This window comes from Salvelinus namaycush, chromosome 32 (assembly GCF_016432855.1).
Source record: "Salvelinus namaycush isolate Seneca chromosome 32, SaNama_1.0, whole genome shotgun sequence".
NCBI lineage: Eukaryota > Metazoa > Chordata > Actinopteri > Salmoniformes > Salmonidae > Salvelinus > Salvelinus namaycush.
Window position 1 is genome coordinate 32049019 of NC_052338.1, and position 23013 is coordinate 32072031.

At 47.0% G+C, this 23013-nt stretch overlaps 1 protein-coding gene and 1 long non-coding RNA gene across 3 annotated transcripts in view; both read right to left on the bottom strand.

Moving 5' to 3' along the window:
* Nucleotides 1-18396: 18396 nt before the first annotated feature.
* On the bottom strand, nucleotides 18397-20501 carry LOC120027285. Its single transcript, XR_005473277.1, has 2 exons — nucleotides 19978-20501; nucleotides 18397-18760 (listed from the first exon to the last, which is right to left on the bottom strand). It is a non-coding gene; the product is annotated as an uncharacterized LOC120027285 (long non-coding RNA).
* Nucleotides 20502-22020: 1519 nt separating this feature from the next.
* Nucleotides 22021-23013, bottom strand: part of LOC120026945 (1-acylglycerol-3-phosphate O-acyltransferase ABHD5-like) — a 25026-nt gene continuing 24033 nt past the window's right edge. For both annotated transcript variants that reach the window (XM_038971726.1, XM_038971727.1), the window contains exon 7: nucleotides 22021-22188. In XM_038971726.1, coding sequence (XP_038827654.1) covers nucleotides 22048-22188 — 141 coding nt within the window. In that variant the 3' untranslated portion in view covers nucleotides 22021-22047. The remainder of the gene's footprint in view (nucleotides 22189-23013) is intronic.

The following is a 23013-nucleotide window of genomic DNA, read 5'->3' on the forward strand; positions in this document are numbered from 1 at the left end:
CCGGGTATACCGGACCGTGAAGGAGGACACGTGCTCTTGAGCACCGAGCCTGCCCAACCCTACCAGGTTGAATGGTGCCCGTAGCCCTGCCAGTGCGGCGAGGTGGAATAGCCCGCACTGGGCTATGCTGGCGAACCGGGGACACCATCTGTAAGGCTGGTGCCATGTATGCCGGCCCGAGGAGACGCACTGGTGGCCAGATGCGTTGGGCCGGCTTCATGACATCCGGCTCGATGCTCAACCTAGCCCTCCCAGTGCGGCAAGGTGGAATAGCCCGCACTGGGCTAAGCACGCGTACTGGGGACACCGTGCGCTTTACCGCATAACACGGTGTCTGACCAGTACGACGCCCTCTCACTCCACGGTAAGCACGGAGAGTTGGCTCAGGTATCCTACCCGGCTTTGCCACACTCCTCGTGTGCCCCCCCCCAAGAAATTTTTGGGTCTGACTCTCGGGCTCCCAACCGCGTCGCCGCGCTGCCTCCTCATACCAGCGCCTCTCTGCCTTCGCTGCCTCCAGCTCCGCCTTGGGACGGCGATATTCCCCTGGCTGAGCCCAGGGTCCTTTGCCGTCCAGGATCTCCTCCCATGTCCATGAATCCTGGGATCTCTGCGGTTGCTGTCGCTGCCCTTTTCCCCGCTGCTTGATCCTGGTAATTTGGGTGGGTGGTTCTGTAACGGAACTCTAATTCCTCCTCCTCCTCGGACGAGGAGAGGAGAGAGGGATCGGAAGACCAATTTGCAGCGAGGTAGGATGACATAATGATTTATTTACAAGACGAAACTAAACACACGAAGAACACTTGATAATTACAAAACAACAAACGAACGTAGACTGACCTAAAACATGTGAACTTACATATAACGAAGAACGCACGAAACAGGTACAGACTACAAACCAACGCTACAGTCCCGTGTGGCACGAACATACATACAGACACAGGAGACAACCACCCACCAACAAACAGTGAGAACAACCTACCTTAATATGACTCTCAATCAGAGGAAACGTCAAACACCTGCCTCTGATTGAGAGCCATACCAGGCAACCCAAAACCAACATAGAAACAGAAAACATAGACTGCCCACCCAAAACTCACGCCCTGACCAATAAACACATACAAAACAAGAGAAAACAGGTCAGGAACGTGACATAACCCCCCCCCTTAAGGTGCGAACGCCGGGCGCACCAGCACAAAGTCTAGGGGAGGGTCTGGGTGGGCATCTGACCACGGTGGTGGCTCAGGCTCCGGACGCTGTCCACACACCACCATAGTCACTCCCCGCTTCTGTATCCCCCTCCCAATGACCACCCTCCAACTAAACCCACCTAAATGAAGGGGCAGCACCGGGATAAGGGCCAGCACCGGGATAAGGGGCAGCACCGAGATAAGGGGCAGCTCCGGGCTGAGGGACGGCAGCTCCGGGCTGAGGGACGGCAGCTCCGGGCTGAGGGACGGCAGCTCCGGGCTGAGGGACTCTGGCAGGTCCTGGCTGGACGGCTCTGGCAGGTCCTGGCTGGACGGCTCTGGCAGGTCCTGGCTGGACGGCTCTGGCAGGTCCTGGCTGGACGGCTCTGGCAGGTCCTGGCTGGACGGCTCTGGCAGGTCCTGGCTGGACGGCTCTGGCAGGTCCTGGCTGGACGGCTCTGGCTGGTCCTGGCTGGACGGCTCTGGCTGGTCCTGGCTGGACGACGGCTCTGCAGGCTCAGTCCAGACGGGCAGTTCATGCGGCGTTGGGCAGACAGGCAGTTCAGGCGCCGCTGGGCAGACAGCCAGCTCTGACCGCTCGGGACAGACGGGCAGCTCTGACAGCTCAGGACAGACGGGCAGTTCTGGGCAGACTGGCAGACCTGTAGGGAGGAGACGGAGAGACAGCCTGGTGCGTGGTATAGGCACTGGCTGCGCTGGAGAGGAGGAAAGCTCTGACAGCGCTGGACAGGTGGGAGCAGCTGGAGAGAGAACCCGGAGAGACAACCTGGTGCGGGGGGCTGCCACCGGTGGACTGGTACTTGGAGGTGGCACCGGGTATACCGGACCGTGAAGGAGGACACGTGCTCTTGAGCACCGAGCCTGCCCAACCCTACCAGGTTGAATGGTGCCCGTAGCCCTGCCAGTGCGGCGAGGTGGAATAGCCCGCACTGGGCTATGCTGGCGAACCGGGGACACCATCTGTAAGGCTGGTGCCATGTATGCCGGCCCGAGGAGACGCACTGGTGGCCAGATGCGTTGGGCCGGCTTCATGACATCCGGCTCGATGCTCAACCTAGCCCTCCCAGTGCGGCAAGGTGGAATAGCCCGCACTGGGCTAAGCACGCGTACTGGGGACACCGTGCGCTTTACCGCATAACACGGTGTCTGACCAGTACGACGCCCTCTCACTCCACGGTAAGCACGGAGAGTTGGCTCAGGTATCCTACCCGGCTTTGCCACACTCCTCGTGTGCCCCCCCCCAAGAAATTTTTGGGTCTGACTCTCGGGCTCCCAACCGCGTCGCCGCGCTGCCTCCTCATACCAGCGCCTCTCTGCCTTCGCTGCCTCCAGCTCCGCCTTGGGACGGCGATATTCCCCTGGCTGAGCCCAGGGTCCTTTGCCGTCCAGGATCTCCTCCCATGTCCATGAATCCTGGGATCTCTGCGGTTGCTGTCGCTGCCCTTTTCCCCGCTGCTTGATCCTGGTAATTTGGGTGGGTGGTTCTGTAACGGAACTCTAATTCCTCCTCCTCCTCGGACGAGGAGAGGAGAGAGGGATCGGAAGACCAATTTGCAGCGAGGTAGGATGACATAATGATTTATTTACAAGACGAAACTAAACACACGAAGAACACTTGATAATTACAAAACAACAAACGAACGTAGACTGACCTAAAACATGTGAACTTACATATAACGAAGAACGCACGAAACAGGTACAGACTACAAACCAACGCTACAGTCCCGTGTGGCACGAACATACATACAGACACAGGAGACAACCACCCACCAACAAACAGTGAGAACAACCTACCTTAATATGACTCTCAATCAGAGGAAACGTCAAACACCTGCCTCTGATTGAGAGCCATACCAGGCAACCCAAAACCAACATAGAAACAGAAAACATAGACTGCCCACCCAAAACTCACGCCCTGACCAATAAACACATACAAAACAAGAGAAAACAGGTCAGGAACGTGACATAACCCCCCCCCTTAAGGTGCGAACGCCGGGCGCACCAGCACAAAGTCTAGGGGAGGGTCTGGGTGGGCATCTGACCACGGTGGTGGCTCAGGCTCCGGACGCTGTCCACACACCACCATAGTCACTCCCCGCTTCTGTATCCCCCTCCCAATGACCACCCTCCAACTAAACCCACCTAAATGAAGGGGCAGCACCGGGATAAGGGCCAGCACCGGGATAAGGGGCAGCACCGAGATAAGGGGCAGCTCCGGGCTGAGGGACGGCAGCTCCGGGCTGAGGGACGGCAGCTCCGGGCTGAGGGCAGCTCCGGGCTGAGGGACGGCAGCTCCGGGCTGAGGGACTCTGGCAGGTCCTGGCTGGACGGCTCTGGCAGGTCCTGGCTGGACGGCTCTGGCAGGTCCTGGCTGGACGGCTCTGGCAGGTCCTGGCTGGACGGCTCTGGCAGGTCCTGGCTGGACGGCTCTGGCAGGTCCTGGCTGGACGGCTCTGGCAGGTCCTGGCTGGACGGCTCTGGCTGGTCCTGGCTGGACGGCTCTGGCTGGTCCTGGCTGGACGGCTCTGGCTGGTCCTGGCTGGACGACGGCTCTGCAGGCTCAGTCCAGACGGGCAGTTCATGCGGCGTTGGGCAGACGGGCAGTTCAGGCGCCGCTGGGCAGACAGCCAGCTCTGACCGCTCGGGACAGACGGGCAGCTCTGACAGCTCAGGACAGACGGGCAGTTCTGGGCAGACTGGCAGACCTGTAGGGAGGAGACGGAGAGACAGCCTGGTGCGTGGTATAGGCACTGGCTGCGCTGGAGAGGAGGAAAGCTCTGACAGCGCTGGACAGGTGGGAGCAGCTGGAGAGAGAACCCGGAGAGACAACCTGGTGCGGGGGGCTGCCACCGGTGGACTGGTACTTGGAGGTGGCACCGGGTATACCGGACCGTGAAGGAGGACACGTGCTCTTGAGCACCGAGCCTGCCCAACCCTACCAGGTTGAATGGTGCCCGTAGCCCTGCCAGTGCGGCGAGGTGGAATAGCCCGCACTGGGCTATGCTGGCGAACCGGGGACACCATCTGTAAGGCTGGTGCCATGTATGCCGGCCCGAGGAGACGCACTGGTGGCCAGATGCGTTGGGCCGGCTTCATGACATCCGGCTCGATGCTCAACCTAGCCCTCCCAGTGCGGCAAGGTGGAATAGCCCGCACTGGGCTAAGCACGCGTACTGGGGACACCGTGCGCTTTACCGCATAACACGGTGTCTGACCAGTACGACGCCCTCTCACTCCACGGTAAGCACGGAGAGTTGGCTCAGGTATCCTACCCGGCTTTGCCACACTCCTCGTGTGCCCCCCCCCAAGAAATTTTTGGGTCTGACTCTCGGGCTCCCAACCGCGTCGCCGCGCTGCCTCCTCATACCAGCGCCTCTCTGCCTTCGCTGCCTCCAGCTCCGCCTTGGGACGGCGATATTCCCCTGGCTGAGCCCAGGGTCCTTTGCCGTCCAGGATCTCCTCCCATGTCCATGAATCCTGGGATCTCTGCGGTTGCTGTCGCTGCCCTTTTCCCCGCTGCTTGATCCTGGTAATTTGGGTGGGTGGTTCTGTAACGGAACTCTAATTCCTCCTCCTCCTCGGACGAGGAGAGGAGAGAGGGATCGGAAGACCAATTTGCAGCGAGGTAGGATGACATAATGATTTATTTACAAGACGAAACTAAACACACGAAGAACACTTGATAATTACAAAACAACAAACGAACGTAGACTGACCTAAAACATGTGAACTTACATATAACGAAGAACGCACGAAACAGGTACAGACTACAAACCAACGCTACAGTCCCGTGTGGCACGAACATACATACAGACACAGGGACAAGACATGTATATCACATCAACATTGTCTCAACCACCCACCAACAAACAGTGAGAACAACCTACCTTAATATGACTCTCAATCAGAGGAAACGTCAAACACCTGCCTCTGATTGAGAGCCATACCAGGCAACCCAAAACCAACATAGAAACAGAAAACATAGACTGCCCACCCAAAACTCACGCCCTGACCAATAAACACATACAAAACAAGAGAAAACAGGTCAGGAACGTGACAGTGTGTGTCTTTCTTTCTTTGCCTATCTATCTCTAACCATGTGAGCACCCACACCAAGCTGAATAATATTATGTGTAGACTGCTGTTTGGAGAATACATAGAAAAGGCCCAGAGTTACAGATCCAGAGGGAATGACAGGTTCTTACTAGATCCCAGTGTTAAGTTGATGTGATATACATGTCTTGTCCCAGTGTTAAGTTGATGTGATATACATGTCTTGTCCCAGTGTTAAGTTGATGTGATATACATGTCTTGTCCCAGTGTTAAGTTGATGTGATATACATGTCTTGTCCCAGTGTTAACCTCTTTGGGCTCAAGGGGCAGTATTGAGTAGCCAGATAAAAGGTGCCCATTTCAAAAAGGCCTCGTACTCAATTCTTGCTCGTACAATATGCATATTATTATTACTATTGGATAGAAAACACTCTCTAGTTTCTAAAACCGTTTGAATTATATCTGTGGGTGAAACAGAACTCGACTTAGAGCAATTTTCCTATGTGTATGTCAGAATGCAGAATTTTGCTGGCTGTTCTGAGACCTGTGTATTAATTTGCCTGTCCTCTATTGGTTGAGATGCACTGCATACGCCTTCCACTGGGTGTCAGCGAATAGGGAGAGTTGAAATGGAGTTTCTACGTAGGTCCCAAAGGTTATAAATTGCTTGGAACCGGTGTCCCATCTTTCCACTCTTCGCTCTGACGCAGGGAGGGTCTTGGCATGTCATTTTAGAAGCTCCCGTTTTAGATCCTAGATATATCCGGCTCTGTTTTTATTCGATATAGGTGTTGAAGACATCGTAATGTTGTTATTTTAAACCGAATTATATCAGTTTATGTCAGTATATTGCGATTTTCGGGTATTTATTTTCGTGACGTTGTAGGAAGTTGGGTATCTCTGGCCCACATGGCTATTGTTTACTGCTAATTGCAACGTTGAAGACGACGTTCTCCAACCTAGCAACGATTCTTTTGGACAAAGGACACCTTTCCCAAGATTCTGATGGGAGTTCATCGAAAAGTAAGAACTATTTATGCTGATAATTCATTGTTCTGTTGAAAAATGTCAAATGCATAAGACGCCATTTCCTGCAGTGTAGCCTTGCGTTATCGCAGCCTGTATTGCGCAGTAAGGTTAATTTTAAAAATGTAATTCAGCGATTGCATTAAGAACTAATTTGTCTTTCAATTGCTGTCCAACCTGTATTTTTTTAGTCAAGTTTATGAATCGTTTTCGATAAGAATAGGTGCCTTTACAAGATGGCGCCGGACAGATTGCTTGACGTTATGGACACTATTCTCAATGTATAAGCACGATTTGTGCCGCTAAATATGCAAATTTTCGAACAAACTCTATATGCATTGTGTAATATGATGTTACAGGACTGTCATCTGAAGAATTCTGAGAAGGTTAGTGAAAAAATTAATATATTTTGGTGGTTTATACGTTATAGCTATTTTTGCCTTGAATCAATGCTGGTGTGATGTTTGCTATTGTGCTAAGCTAATATAACGCTATATTGTGTTTTCGCTGTAAAACACTTGATAAATCGGAAATATTGTCTGGAATCACAAGATGCCTGTCTTTCAATTGCTGTACACTATGTATTTTTCAGAAATGTTTTACGATGAGTATTTAGTTATTTGGCGTTGGTGTCTGTAATTTTTCTGTCTGCTTTCGGTGCAATTTCTGACTGTAGCTGCAATGTAAACTATGATTTATACCTGAAATATGCACATTTTTCTAACAAAACATATGCTATACAATAAATATGTTATCAGACTGTCATCTGATGAAGTTGTTTCTTGGTTAGTGGCTATTTATATCTTTATTTGGTCGAATTTGTGATAGCTACTGATGGAGTAAAAAACTGATGGAGTAAAAATAGTGGTGTCTTTTGCTAACGTGGTTAGCTAATAGATTTACATATTGTGTCTTCCCTGTAAAACATTTTAAAAATCGGACATGTTGGCTTGATTCACAAGATGTGTACCTTTCATCTAGTGTCTTGAACTTGTTAATGTGTGAAAGTTAAATATTTAAAAAATATATATTTTGAATTTCGCGCCCTGCACTTTGAGCTGGCTGTTGTCATAAGTGTACCGACGTCGGGCTTGCACGCCAAACAGGTTAAGTTCATGTGATATACATGTCTGTCCCAGTGTTAAGTTGATGTAATATACATGTCTTGTCCCAGTGTTAAGTTGATGTAATATACATGTCTTGTCCCAGTGTTAAGTTGATGTGATATACATGTCTTGTCCCAGTGTTAAGTTGATGTGATATACATGTCTGTCCCAGTGTTAAGTTGATGTGATATACATGTCTTGTCCCAGTGTTAAGTTGATGTAATATACATGTCTTGTCCCAGTGTTAAGTTGATGTGATATACATGTCCTGTCCCAGTGTTAAGTTGATGTGATATACATGTCTGTCCCAGTGTTAAGTTGATGTGATATACATGTCTTGTCCCAGTGTTAAGTTGATGTGATATACATGTCTTGTCCCAGTGTTAAGTTGATGTGATATACATGTCTTGTCCCAGTGTTAAGTTGATGTGATATACATGTCTTGTCCCAGTGTTAAGTTGATGTGATATACATGTCTGTCCCAGTGTTAAGTTGATGTGATATACATGTCTTGGCCCAGTGTTAAGTTGATGTAATATACATGTCTTGTCCCAGTGTTAAGTTGATGTAATATACATGTCTGGTACAGGGCATGGTACAGGGTCGGTTAGGGCTGTTGGGATGTGGTACATGGTCGGTTAGGACCGTTGGGATGTGGTGCAGTGCAGTATGGGTAGTGATTACTGTGTCCAGACTTCTGGATAGGGTGTGACTGGTTGCTAGGATACACGGCCGCTGCCAACAGTAGATATGATTTATAATGGCTAGTCCCTGTCACTGTCTTTTTCATTCCCTTTCTCTCTCCTCCCTATGCATCTTTCTTTTTCACTCTTTATCTTACCACTGTCTGGAGTGTGTGTGTGTGTGTGTGTGTGTGTGTGTGTGTGCGTGCGTGCGTGCGTGCGTGCGTGCGTGCGTGCGTATTTGCGTGTGTGTGAGTGTGTGTGTGGTATTTGTGAGTGTGTGTGGTGTTTGAGAGAGAGAGAGTGTTTGTGTATCTTCACCCAGTTGAATGGATGATATTGATCGACAGGGACTTGATCTACTCCAGGATGAAAACCCTCATGCAGGACCAACAGAAAGAGTCAGAGACAGAGAGAGAAACCCCCTCAGGAAGGAACAACAATGAGTCAGAGACAGAGAGAAACCCCCTCAGGAAGGAACAACAATGAGTCAGAGACAGAGAGAAACCCCCTCAGGAAGGAACAACAGAAATAGTCTGAGAGAGAGAGAGAAAGCCCCTCAGGAAGGAACAACAAAGTCAGAGAGAGAGAGAGAAACCCCCTCAGGAAGGAACAACAGAAAGAGTCAGAGAGAGAGAGAGAGAAACCCCCTCAGGAAGGAACAACAATGAGTCAGAGAGAGAGAGAGAAAGAAAGCCCCTCAGGAAGGAACAACAGAAAGAGTCAGCGAGAGAGAGAAACCCCCTCAGGAAGGAACAACAAAGAGTCAGAGAGACAGAGAAGGAACAACAATGAGTCAGAGACAGAGAGAGAGAAAGCCCCTCAGGAAGGAACAACAATGAGTCAGAGAGAGAGAGAGAGAGAAACCCCCTCAGGAAGGAACAACAAAGAGTCAGAGAGAGAGAGAGAGAAACCCCTTCAGGAAGGAACAACAATGAGTCAGAGATAGAGAGAAACACCCTCAGGAAGGAACAACAATGAGTCAGAGACAGAGAGAGAGAAACCCCCTCAGGAAGGAACAACAATGAGTCAGAGATAGAGAGAGAAACCCCCTCAGGAAGGAACAACAGAAAGAGTCTAGGAGAGAGAGAGAGAAACCCCCTCAGGAAGGAACAACAATGAGTCAGAGAGAGAGAGAGAGAGAGAGAGAGAAACCCCCTCAGGAAGGAACAACAAAGAGTCAGAGAGAGAGAGAGAGAAACCCCCTCAGGAAGGAACAACAATGAGTCAGAGATAGAGAGAAACCCCCTCAGGAAGGAACAACAATGAGTCAGAGATAGAGAGAGAAACCCCCTCAGGAAGGAACAACAATGAGTCAGAGATAGAGAGAAACCCCCTCAGGAAGGAACAACAATGAGTCAGAGATAGAGAGAGAAACCCCCTCAGGAAGGAACAACAATGAGTCAGAGATAGAGAGAGAAACCCCCTCAGGAAGGAACAACAGAAAGAGTCTGAGAGAGAGAGAGAAACCCCCTCAGGAAGGAACAACAATGAGTCAGAGATAGAGAGAAACCCCCTCAGGAAGGAACAACAAAGAGTCAGAGACAGAGAGAGAGAAACCCCCTCAGGAAGGAACAACAAAGAGTCAGAGACAGAGAGAGAGAAACCCCCTCAGGAAGGAACAACAATGAGTCAGAGATAGAGAGAAACCCCCTCAGGAAGGAACAACAAAGAGTCAGAGACAGAGAGAGAGAAACCCCCTCAGGAAGGAACAACAATGAGTCAGAGATAGAGAGAAATCCCCTCAGGAAGGAACAACAAAGAGTCATAGACAGAGAGAGAGAAACCCCCTCAGGAAGGAACAACAATGAGTCAGAGATAGAGAGAAATCCCCTCAGGAAGGAACAACAAAGAGTCAGAGACAGAGAGAGAAACCCCCCCAGGAAGGAACAACAAAGAGTCAGAGAGAGAGAGAAACCCCATCAGAAAGGAACAACAAAGAGTCAGAGACAGAGAGAGAAACCCCCCCAGGAAGGAACAACAATGAGTCAGAGAGAGAGAGAGAAACCCCTCAGTAAGGAACAACAAAGAGTCAGAGAGAGATAGAGAGAAATCCCCTCAGGAAGGAACAACAAAGAGTCAGAGACAGAGAGAGAAACCCCCTCAGGAAGGAACAACAAAGAGTCAGAGAGAGAGAGATAAACCCCCTCAGGAAGGAACAACAAAGAGTCAGAGAGAGAGAGAGAAACCCCCTCAGGAAGGAACAACAAAGAGTCAGAGAGAGAGAGAGAAACCCCCTCAGGAAGGAACAACAATGAGTCAGAGACAGAGGGAGAGAAACCCCCTCAGGAAGGAACAACAATGAGTCAGAGAGAGAGAGAGAAACCCTCTCAGGAAGGAACAACAGAAAGAGTCAGAGAGAGAGAGAGAAACCCCTCAGTAAGGAACAACAAAGAGTCAGAGAGAGAGAGAGAAACCCCCTCAGGAAGGAACAACAAAGAGTCAGAGAGAGAGAGATAAACCCCCTCAGGAAGGAACAACAAAGAGTCAGAGAGAGAGAGAGAAACCCCCTCAGGAAGGAACAACAAAGAGTCAGAGAGAGAGAGAGAAAGCCCCTCAGGAAGGAACAACAAAGAGTCAGAGAGAGAGAGAGAAACCCCCTCAGGAAGGAACAACAAAGAGTCAGAGAGAGAGAGAGAAACCCCCTCAGGAAGGAACAACAATGAGTCAGAGAGAGAGAGAGAAACCCCCTCAGGAAGGAACAACAATGAGTCAGAGACAGAGGGAGAGAAACCCCCTCAGGAAGGAACAACAATGAGTCAGAGAGAGAGAGAGAAACCCTCTCAGGAAGGAACAACAGAAAGAGTCAGAGAGAGAGAGAGAAACCCCCTCAGGAAGGAACAACAGAAAGAGTCAGAGAGAGAGAGAGAAACCCCCTCAGGAAGGAACAACAATGAGTCAGAGAGAGAGAGAAGGAACAACAATGAGTCAGAGACAGAGAGAGAGAAGGAACAACAATGAGTCAGAGAGAGAGAGAAGGAACAACAATGAGTCAGAGAGAGAGAGAAGGAACAACAATGAGTCAGAGACAGAGAGAGAAGGAACAACAATGAGTCAGAGAGAGAGAGAAGGAACAACAATGAGTCAGAGAGAGAGAGAAGGAACAACAATGAGTCAGAGAGAGAGAAAGCCCCTCAGGAAAGAACAACAACTCATACTGTAACAAGTACAACTCAAGCAAACAGGGAGAATTACAGTAAACTGAACCCTAGAATTACCACACACACACACACACACACACACACACACACACACACACACACACACACACACACACACACACACACACACACACACACACACACACACCACAAAGAGTACTGGCAGCTCACTTTCTGCCTGGTGTCTTCCAGTAAATGGACGTTCATTTTAAAGTGATACAAAGACACACACACACTAATAGACCTAAATCTACCTGAGGGCCCAGCCCTGCATTAAAAATCGAATTAAATGTTATTTGTCACATGCACCTTACCGTGAATTAAAAAAATAAAAACAAATCCACCTCTATTTAACCAGGTAGGCCAGTTGAGAACAAGTTCTCATTTACAACTGCGACCTGGCCAGGATAAAGCAAAGTCGTGCGACAAAAACAACAACACAGAGTTACACATAAACAAACATACAGTCAATAACACAATAGAAAAATCTATGTACAGTGTGTGCAAATGTAGTAAGATTAGGGAGGTAAGGCAATAAATAGGCCATAGTGGCGAAATAATTACAATTTATCCATAAGTCTAAATATTCCTGTTATATTGCACAACCTTCAATGTTATGTTATAATTACGTAAAATTCTGGCAAATTAGTTCGCAACGAGCCAGGCGGCCCAAACTGTTGCATATACCCTGACTCTGCGTGCAATGAACGCAAGAGAAGTGACACAATTTCACCTGGTTAATATTGCCTGCTAACCTGGATTTCTTTTAGCTAAATATGCAGGTTTAAAAATATATACTTCTGTGTATTGATTTTAAGAAAGGCATTGATGTTTATAGTTAGGTACAGTTGTGCAACGATTGTGCTTTTTTCGCAAATGCGCTTTTGTTAAATCATCCCCCGTTTGGCAAAGTTGGCTGTCTTTGTTAAGAAGAAATAGTCTTCACACAGTTCGCAACGAGCCAGGCGGCCCAAACTGCTGCATATACCCTGACTCTGTTGCAAGAGAAGTGACACAATTTCCCTAGTTAAAAGAAATGCATGTTAGCAGGCAATATTAACTAAATATGCAGGTTTAAAAATATATACATGTGTATTGATTTTAAGAAAGGCATTGATGTTTATGGTTAGGTACATGTTGGAGCAACGACAGTCCTTTTTTGCGAATGCGCACCGCATCCATTATATGCAACGCAGGACACGCTAGATAAACTAGTAATATCATCAACCATGTGTAGTTAACTAGTGATTATGATTGATTGATTGATTGTTTTTTATAAGATAAGTGTAATGCTAGCTAGCAACTTACCTTGGCTTCTTACTGCATTCGCGTCACAGGCAGGCTCCTCGTGGAGTGCAATGTAAGGCAGGTGATTAGAGCGTTGGACTAGTTAACCGTAAGGTTGCAAGATTGAATCCCCGAGCCGACAAGGTAAAAATCTGTCGTTCTGCCCCTGAACAAGTCAGTTAACCCACCGTTCCTAGGCCGTCATTGAAAATAAGAATGTGTTCTTAACTGACTTGCCTAGTTAAATAAAGGTGTAAAAAAAAAAAAAAAGTCAAATCGGTGTCCAAAAATACCGATTCCGATTGTTATGAAAACTTGAAATCGGCCCGAATTAATCAGCCATTCCGATTAATCGGTCGACCTCTAATACAGAATGGTGTCGTCTGCGTAGAGATGGATCAGAGAATCACCAGCAGCAAGAGCGACATCATTGATATATACAGAGAAAAGAGTCGACCCGAGAATTGAACCCTGTGGCACCCCCATTTAGACTGCCAGAGGTCCGGACAACAAGCCCTCCGATTTAACACACTGAACTATCAGAGAAGTAGTTGGTGAACCAGGCGAGGAAATCATTTGAGATACCAAGGCTGTTGAGTCTGCCGATAAGAATGTGGTGATTGACAGAGTCGAAAGCCTTGGCCAGGTTCAATGAATAGCGCTGCACAGTAATGTCTCTTATCGATGGCGGTTATGATATCGTTTAGGAACTTGAGCGTGGCTGAGGTGCACCCATGACCAGCTCTGAAACCAGATTGCATAGCGGAGAAGGTACGGTGGGATTCGAAATGGTCGGTAATCTGTTTGTTAACTTGGCTTTCGAAGACCTTAGAAAGGAAGGGTAGGATAGATATAGGTCTGTAGCAGTTTGGGTCTAGAGTGTCTCCCCCTTTTGAAGAGGGGGATGATCGTGGCAGCTTTCCAATCTTTGGGAATCTCAGACGATACGAAAGAGAGGTTGAACAGGCTAGTAATATTTTTACATTTTTTATTTAACCTTTATTTAACCAGATAGGGGTTGCAACAATTGCGGCAGATAGTTTTAGAAAGAGAGGGCCCAGATTGTCTATCCCAGCTGATTTATAGGGGCCCAGATTTTACAGCTCTTTCAGAACATCAGCTATCTGGATTTGGGTGAAGGAGAAGCGGGGGGTGGCTTGGGCAGGTTGCTGCAGGGGGTGCAAAGCTGTTGGCCGGGATAGGGGTAGCCAGGTGGAAAGCATGGCTACCCCTATAGGTGGAAAGCAAGCCCGTATAAAAATGCTTATTGAAATTCTCGTTTATCGTAGATTTATTGGTGGTGACAGAGTTTCCTAGCCTCAGTGCAGTGGGCAGCTGGGAGGAGGTGCTCTTATTCTCCATGGACTTTACTTTGTCCCAAAACTTTTGGGAATTAGTGCTACAGGATGTAAATTTCTGTTTGAAAAAGCCAGCCTTAGCTTTCCTAACTGACCGTGTATATTGGTTCCTGACTCCCCTGAAAAGTTGCATATCGCGGGGGCTATTTGATGCTAAGCACGCCACAGGATGTTCTTGTGCTAGTCAAGGGCAGGAGTGAACCAGGGGCTATATCTGTTCTTAGTTCTACATTTTTTGAATGGGGCATACTTATTTAAGATGGTGAGGAAAGCACTTTTAAAGAACAACCAGGCATCCTTTACTGACGGGATGAGGTCAATATCCTTCCAGGATACCCGGGCCACGTTGATTAGAAATGCCTGCTCACTGAAGTATTTTAGGGAGCGTTTGACAGTGATGAGGGGTGGTCGTTTGACTGCGGACCCATTACGGACGCAGGCAATGAGGCAGTGATCGCTGAGCATAGGACGCACTGCACCCTCCCAGCGCCCCAGCTCTGAAGACAGCAGAGGTGTATTTGGAGGGCAAGTTGGTCAGGATGATATCTATGAGGGTGCCCATGTTTACAGATTTAGAGTTGTACCTGGTAGGTTCCTTGATAATTTGTGTGAGATTGAGGGCATCTAGCTTAGATTGTAGGATGACCGGGGTGTTAAGCATATCCCAGTTTAGGTCACCTAACAGTACAAACTCTGAAGATAGATGGGGGTCAATAAATTCACATATGGTGTCCAGGGCACAGCTGGGGGCTAAGGGGGGTCTATAACAAGCGGCAACAGTGAGAGACTTATTTCTGGAAAGGTGGATTTTTAAAAGTAGAAGCTCGAACTGTTTGGGCACAGACCTGGATAATATGACAGAACTCTGCAGGCTATCTCTGCAGTAGATTGCAACTCCGCCCCCTTTGGCAGTTCTATCTTGACGGAAAATGTTGTAGTTGGGGATGGAGATTTCAGAATTGTTGGTGGCCTTCCTAAGCCAGGATTCATACAAGGCTAGGACATCCGGGTTGGAGGAGTGTGCTAAAGCAGTGATAGCTACTGTAAATTGGACAGTGCAGTTATATTAACAAGAATTTAAGCTTTCAGCCGATATAAGACATTTCTATGTGCCGACATTTGTTGTTACTCTAAAATCTGCAATCTTGATATAACGTGCTGCATGATTTCCAACTGTCCCGTTGACGGAATGCCGATCCTTATTAATAAACCGATTAGGCACATTTGGGCTGTTTTTTGTTTGTATTTTCTTGTACCAGATCTAATCTGTTATATTCTCCTACGTTCATTTCACATTTCCACAAACTTCAAAGTGTTTCCTTTCAAATGGTATCAAGAATATGCATATCCTTGCTTCAGGTCCTGAGCTAAAAAGGGTCCAATTCAATCCTAAAATGACATACCCAAATCTAACTGCCTGTAGCTCAGGCATTGAAGCAAGGATATGCATATTCTTGATACCATTTGAAAGGAAACAGATTTGAGATTTTTAACCACCCTTTGCCTTGATGACAGCTTTGCAAACTCTTGGCATTCTCTCTACCAGCTTCACCTGGAATGCTTTTCCAACAGTCTTGAAGGAGTTCCCACATATGCTGAGCACTTGTTGGCTGCTTTTCCTTGACTCTGCAGTCCAACTCATCCCAAACCATCTCATTTGGGTTGAGGTCAGGTGATTGTGGTACCAAGTCATCTGATGTAGCACTCCATCACTCTCCTTCTTGGTCAAATAGCCCTTACACCGCCTGGAGGTGTGTTGGGTCATTGTCCTGTTAAAAAACAAATGATATTCCCACTAAGCGCAAACCAGATGGGATGGCATATCACTGCAGAATGCTGTGGTAGCTATGCTGGTTAAGTGTGCCTTGAATTCTAAATAAATCACAGACAGTGTCACCAGCATAGCACCCCCACACCATCACACCTCCTCCTCCATGCTTCACGGTGGGAACCACACATTCGGAGATCATCTGTTCACCTACTCTGCGTCTCACACAGACACGGCGGTTGGAACCAAAAATCTTCTTCTTATTGGTGTCCTTTAGTAGTGGTTTCTTTGCAGCAATTTGACCATAAAGGCCTGATTCACACAGTCTCCTCTGAACAGTTGATGTTGAGATGTGTCTCTTACTTGAACTCTGTGAAGCATATATTTGGGCTGCAATTTTTTAGGCTGTTCCCTTAAGAGTCTCATTAGGTCATTAGTTAACATTGTCACAGGAATGTTCCTGTGATGTACAAGGAATGTTTCCAAGATACCATTCCCTAAAATAGAACTTAGCAAGAACATTCATATGTCCCGTTTCCTGTGAGTTAGGAGAATATTCCGTCAACGTCTCACCAAACATACACAGAACACGGTTGCCCTGTTCTCAGAACATAAGATATTATTGTTCTAGTCACGTTTCATGGGAACGTTGCAAGAACATTTATGTGTCCAAAAAAAATTTCATTACACATCACGTTTCTGTTGCAATCAAGGCCCTGATTGGTGTACCGCTGATCCATGCATAGCTCTCTGTCTGTTGGCAAGGTTTGAAATACTCAAACACACACACACACACAGGGCTTTTAACAAAGTGTTTTCAACTTACATATTTGACAAACTCTAGTTTGTCAATTACATTCTGCATGTTCTTTTATACAGTAATTGTTATTCCACATGTCCTAACCTGGGATTTGAACTCACAACCTCTTGGTTCAAGTCACTCTGATCTTCCTGATACTTCCTGTCCGTGTCAGGAATCAGTTAATCTGACAATTCTCTCATCATTGATTTTATGGACTTATTTCAGCAATTTAAGGGCTTTCTGTCTAGTTGTCTAATGTTGGTGGGGTATGTTAACCTGGTTAAACACCAAGTTAATCATAGGTTACCCAATTTCAAAATAGGCCATTATCAATGTCAATCGCGAATGATAATTCTTTACGTTTCACCAGTGAAACAGCCAAACCGCATCTCCATGACAATCATTTGATTGATATCAATCAGTTTCATGGGAATAGGCATTTATATATTTTTGAATCCCTGTTTTGTGAGTGAATCAGAGCAGATGGTGTCAGACTATTAGCCTTTCTTGCATTTTGTTTCAATCAGAGAATACTTCCTGCCTGAGGGGTGCGCTCTGTTGTGGTTTTGGCGCATGAGATTTCCTTTTTGACTGTTCAGCTTCAGCTAATTATCCTAAAATGTCATTAGAAATGCGGTGGTGTTTTTGGTGGAACAGTGATGTTATAGTTCTATGTTATAGGCCTACCACGCTATGGTGTTATAGTTCTATGTTATAGGCCTACCATGCTATGGTGTTATAGTTCTATGTTATAGGCCTCCCACGCTATGGTGTTATAGTTCTATGTTATAGGTCTACCATGCTATGGTGTTATAGTTCTATGTTATAGGCCTACCACACTATGGTGTTATAGTTCTATGTTATAGGCCTACCATGCTATGGTGTTATAGTTCTATGTTATAGGCCTCCCACGCTATGGTGTTATAGTTCTATGTTATGTAAAATAATAATTCATCATTATGTGATCTTGCAAGACATTGATTCAGCTTTGATCTAACTTTACTTAACCAGCACCATGGTGAGAAGCGATAATCTTCTATTTGTAATAAAAAAATACTTTTAAGCGATTGGAGAGCCCTTCGTGGTGCTGAAAGGACAACGCCAGGATCACGCAATGATGTTAAAGAAGTTGAACCATTCGGCCAGTTCAGGAATAAACAACTATAATTTGCAGTATATCCTAATAGGCTGACCACTACGTGGTATAGCTATTTGTAGGCTATAGCCTAATGTAAATACACATACATATAGCTTAATATCATTGCACTGTGTGCGAAGAGAGCTTTATTGCGAGTAGGCATTTCATTGTATTTGTGTCGCTTACACATTGTATCATAAATCAACTTTGATTTGATTAGCTTTGAACACATGTGTCACGTTCCTGACCTTATTTCCTTTATTTTGTCTTTGTTTAGTTGGTCAGGACGTGAGCTGGGTGGGCATTCTATGTTATGTGTTTCTATGTTGGGTTCTTTTCAATTAGCCTGATATGGTTCTCAATCAGGGGCAGGTGTTTTACGTTTCCTCTGATTGAGAACCATATTAAGGTAGGCTGTTCACACTGTTTGTTTGTGGGTGATTGTTGCTGTGTCTGTGTTTGTTGCACCACACGGTACTGTTTCGTTTCGTTTCGTTTCGTTCTTTCCTGTTCGTGCGTTCATTGTTATATGTTCTCAAGTTCAGGTCTGTTTACGTTATTTTGTTGTTTTGTCATTTATCAAGTGTGCTTCGTGTTCGTCTTTCTTTAAATAAATCATTATGTCTTCATACCTCGCTGCATATTGGTCCGATCCTTGCTCCTCCTCTGACGAGGAGGAGAACGACGGTTACAACATGGCTACAATGTACCCCTACAATGTACCCCTACAATGTACCCCTACAATGTACCCCTACAATGTACCCCTACAATGTACCCTATTACAGAATAAAAGAGAGGGGAACTATCAATTCATAGAATTTATTTGCATAGATTAAACACGCTATCAAATCAATTGACCAACAAGTGAGCATAAATCATTACTACTGCAGGAAAAACAGCCTTTGCTTGTGGTTGTATTAATGCATCTCAATAAACTATAAACTATAACTTAAAGGCATTATTACCTTCCAATTGGCCACCCTGACATACCAAGCTAGAACAGTGTCTCAACCAATAGCCATTGTAGGCTAAATGTCCCAAGCAGGCAGACAGCAACTTGCAGAGAGGGCCAGGCTCCTTGGGCTCTGCGGTGGCCGTTCTGGTTTGGGTGTCCTCGGCAGAATGGTGTCGCCGTAACCAAATGGCCACATGTCGTTCTGGATTCCACTGAGGGGGGGGGGGGGGGGGGGGGGGGGTCCGTGGAGTTTTATGAACATCAAGGCAGACACACACATAGAGTTTTGATTATTTTGTTCAACTTTCTGATTGGCTAAAGTGGTCAAGCCTCCGATGGGTCTCCGCAGTGCACACGTGTAACCTATGGTTCTTCATCATGTAACCTATAGTTCTTCATCATTCTCATCACCACCAGAGAGAAGACAAAGAAAAACCCCATTGTCCTACCTCATTGACCTACCCCATTGACCTACCCCATTGACCTACCCCATTGTCCTACCTCATTGACCTACCCCATTGACCTACCCCATTGACCTACCCCATTGTCCTACCTCATTGACCTACCCCATTGACTTACCCCATTGTCCTACCCCGTTGATCTACCCCGTTGACCTACCCCGTTGACCTACCTCGTTGACCTACCCCATTGACCTACCTCATTGACCTACCCCATTTACCTACCCCATTGTCCTACCTCATTAACCTACCCCATTGACCTACCCCATTGACCTACCCCATTGACTTACCCCATTGTCCTACCCCGTTGATCTACTCCGTTGACCTACCCCGTTGACCTACCTCGTTGACCTACCCCATTGACCTACCTCATTGACCTACCCCATTTACCTACCCCATTTACCTACCCCATTGTCCTACCCCATTGACCTACCCCATTATACTACCCCATTGACCTACCTCATTGATCTACCCCATTGACCTACCCCATTGACCTACCCCATTGTCCTACCTCATTGACCTACCCCATTGTCCTACCTCATTGACCTACCTCATTGACCTACCCCAATGACCTACCCCATTGACCTACCCCATTGACCTACCCCATTGTCCTACCCCATTGACCTATCCCATTGACCTACCCCATTGTCCTACTCCATTGACCTACCCCATTGTCCTACCCCATTGACCTACCCCATTGACCTACCCCATTGACCTACCCCATTGACCTACCCCATTGACCTACCTCATTGTCCTACCCCAATGACCTACCCCATTGACCTACCCCATTGTCCTACCCCATTGTCCTACCCCATTGACCTACCCCATTGACCTACCCCATTGACCTACCCTTAGGTTGCTCTACATATTGATTTGTTTTGTCATTCTGTCGTTTTTCATGGAGTTTTAGTGGTAATTAAATATAATTGATTTAGAATTTATCAGAATATATTTTACAAAAATAGTTTTACCAGCTCAAAATAAGTCAATAGTTTCAACCAGGTCCAAAATGTTTTAAGTGACGGAGCTCCTCTGAGCTCTGGCAGCACTATACCCCTGAAAGTAAGAAAGAAAAATCCCAGTCAACTTTGTACCAGTTCACCACAGAAAACAAGTTTCTCCTTTGGTTACCATGTAAATGTCTTACAATCTTTATTCCTGTAGCTTTGCTTGCCGGTACTCTGTGAACGTGAACATGAGCTGTTAGCCTACTGGTAGCAGCTTTGAGACTTGGTACTATGTCCATTAGTCAAAAAACTAAACTAAATCCATGTTCATTATTCTTTCTTTAAGAAAATAAAACAAGAACTGCAGAAAATACATTTAAAAATGTCTTCACAAAAATGATATCCACAACAGTGGTTAGCCCTAGATCATTATCTAACCATCCTACATCTGCCTATCTTCCCTCCCCCTTCTCTGCCTCTCTCCTCTCTCCCTTCCCCCTTCTCTGCCTCTCTCCTCTCTCCCCTCCTCCTTCTCTACCTCTCTCCCCTCCTCATTCTCTACCTCTCTCCTCTCTCCCCTCCTCCTTCTCTACCTCTCTCCCCTCCTCCTTCTCTACCTCTCTCCTCTCTCCCCTCCTCCTTCTCTACCTCTCTCCTCTCTCCCCTCCTCCTTCTCTACCTCTCTCCTCTCTCCCCTCCTCCTTCTCTACCTCTCTCCTCTCTCCCCTCCTCCTTCTCTACCTCTCTCCCTTCCTCCTTCTCTACCTCTCTCCTCTCTCCCCACCTCCTTCTCTACCTCTCTCCCCTCCTCCTTCTCTGCCTCTCTCCTCTCTCCCCTCCTCCTTCTCTACCTCTCTCCACTCCCCCTTCTCTGCCTCTCCCCACCTCCTTCTCTGCCTCTCTCCCCTCCCCCTTCTCTGCCTCTCCCCACCTCCTTCTCTGCCTCTCCCCACCTCCTTCTCTGCCTCTCTCCCCTCCCACTTCTCTGCCTCTCTCCCTACCTCCTTCTCTGCCTCTCTCCCCTCCTCCCTTCTTCTGCCTCTCTCCATACCTCCTTCTCTGTCTCTCTCCCCTCCTCCCTTCTTCTGCCTCTCTCCCTACCTCCTTCTCTGCCTCTCTCCCCTCCTCCCTTCTTCTGCCTCTCTCCCTACCTCCTTCTCTGCCTCTCTCCCCTCCTCCCTTCTTCTGCCTCTCTCCCTACCTCCTTCTCTGCCTCTCTCCCCACCCCCTTCTCTGCTTCTCCCTCTACTCATTCTGTCTCTTCTGTCCATCTCCTATCCCTCTTTACTCACAACACAATCTCCTCCTTCCCCTCCTCCTCCTCTTCTTCATTTCCCTCCTCTCTCTTCCTTCTTATCCACACAACTCGTCTTTAGCACCCTCTTCTCCCTCCTCTCCTCCTTCTCTTTCTCCTCTCCTCCTTCTCTCCTCCTTCTCTTCCTCCTCTCCTCCTTCTCTCCCTCCTCTCCCTCCTCTCATCCTTATCTTCCTCCTCTCCTCCTTCTCTCCCTCCTCTCCCTCCTCTCATCCTTCTCTCCCTCCTCTCCCTCCTCTCATCCTTCTCCCTCTCCTCCCTCCTCTCATCCTTCTCCCTCTCCTCCCTCCTCTCATCCTTCTCTCCCTCCTCTCATCCTTCTCTCCCTCCTCTCCCTCCTCTCATCCTTCTCTCCCCCCTCTACTCCTTCTCTCCCTCCTCTCCCTCCTCTACTCCTTCTCTCCCTCCTCTACTCTCATCCTTCTCTCCCTCCTCATCTCCCTCCTCTCCCTCCTCTCATCCTTCTCTCCCTCCTCTCATCCTTCTCTCCCTCCTTCTCTCCCTCCTCTCATCCTTCTCTCCCTCCTCTCATCCTGCTCTCCTCTCCTCCTTATCTCCCTCCTCTCTTCCTTCTCTCCCTCCTCTCCTCCTTCTCTCCCTCCTCTCATCCTTCTCTCCCTCCTCTCATCCTTCTCTCCCTCCTCTCATCCTTCTCTCCCTCCTCTCATCCTTCTCTCCCTCTTCTCATCCTTCTCTTCCTCTTCTCATCCTTCTCTCCCTCTCCCTCCTCTACTTCTCCTCTCCCTCCTCTCATCCTTCTCTCCCTCCTCTCCCTCCTCTCATCCTTCTCTCCCTCCTCTCATCCTTCTCTCCCTCCTCTCATCCTTCTCTCCGTCCAGCCTGGCTAGGATGTGAAGAATGTTCTGATTGAAGTCATCTGGCTGGTCAGCAAATACATAGTGACCTCCTCCCCTTATCACCTGGAGAGAGAGAGAAATATTTATTTTCCCTTTTGTACTTTAAATAATTTGCACATAGTTACAACACTGTACATACCGTAGCCATAATTTGACATTTGAAATGTCTCTATTCCTTTGAAACTTTTGTCAGTGTAATGTTTACTGTTCATTTGTAATTGTTTATTTCACTTTTGTTTATTATCTATTTCACTTGCTTTGGCAATATAAACATATGTTTCCCATGTCAATAAAACCCTTTGAATTGAATTGAAAGAGCAATAATCAACCATCAAAGCAGAACAAACTGCATACTATTAAGAGATCGCTATAGATGGAAGGAAAGTAGTGTGGAAACCTAACAGAAAACAATTAGCTTACAACAAATTCAATCCCTTAACAGTATATTTGACCTCTCAGCTTCCCTATAAAATCGAAACATTTCAACAAGACAACCGTAGAAAATGAACAACAATGACAAATGGTTTGATGAATCAATTCAATTCAATTCAAAAACACAAAAACCTAAGAAAGAAATGGAGGAACCTGTCCAACCAAAAACACAGAGAGACCCAGAAAACTTGAGCCTTCACTGTTGTGAATCACTAAAACAATACAGAAATACACTACGGAAAAAGAAGGAACAGCACGTCAGAAATCAGCTCAATGTAATTAATGAATCCATAGAATCCAACCACTTCTGGGAAAATTGGAAAACACTAAACAAACAACAACACGAAGAGTTATCTATCCAAAACAGAGATGTGTGGATAAACCACTTCTCCAATCTTTTTGGCACTATAACAAAGAACAAACAGCAAAAACATATACATGATCAAATACAAATCT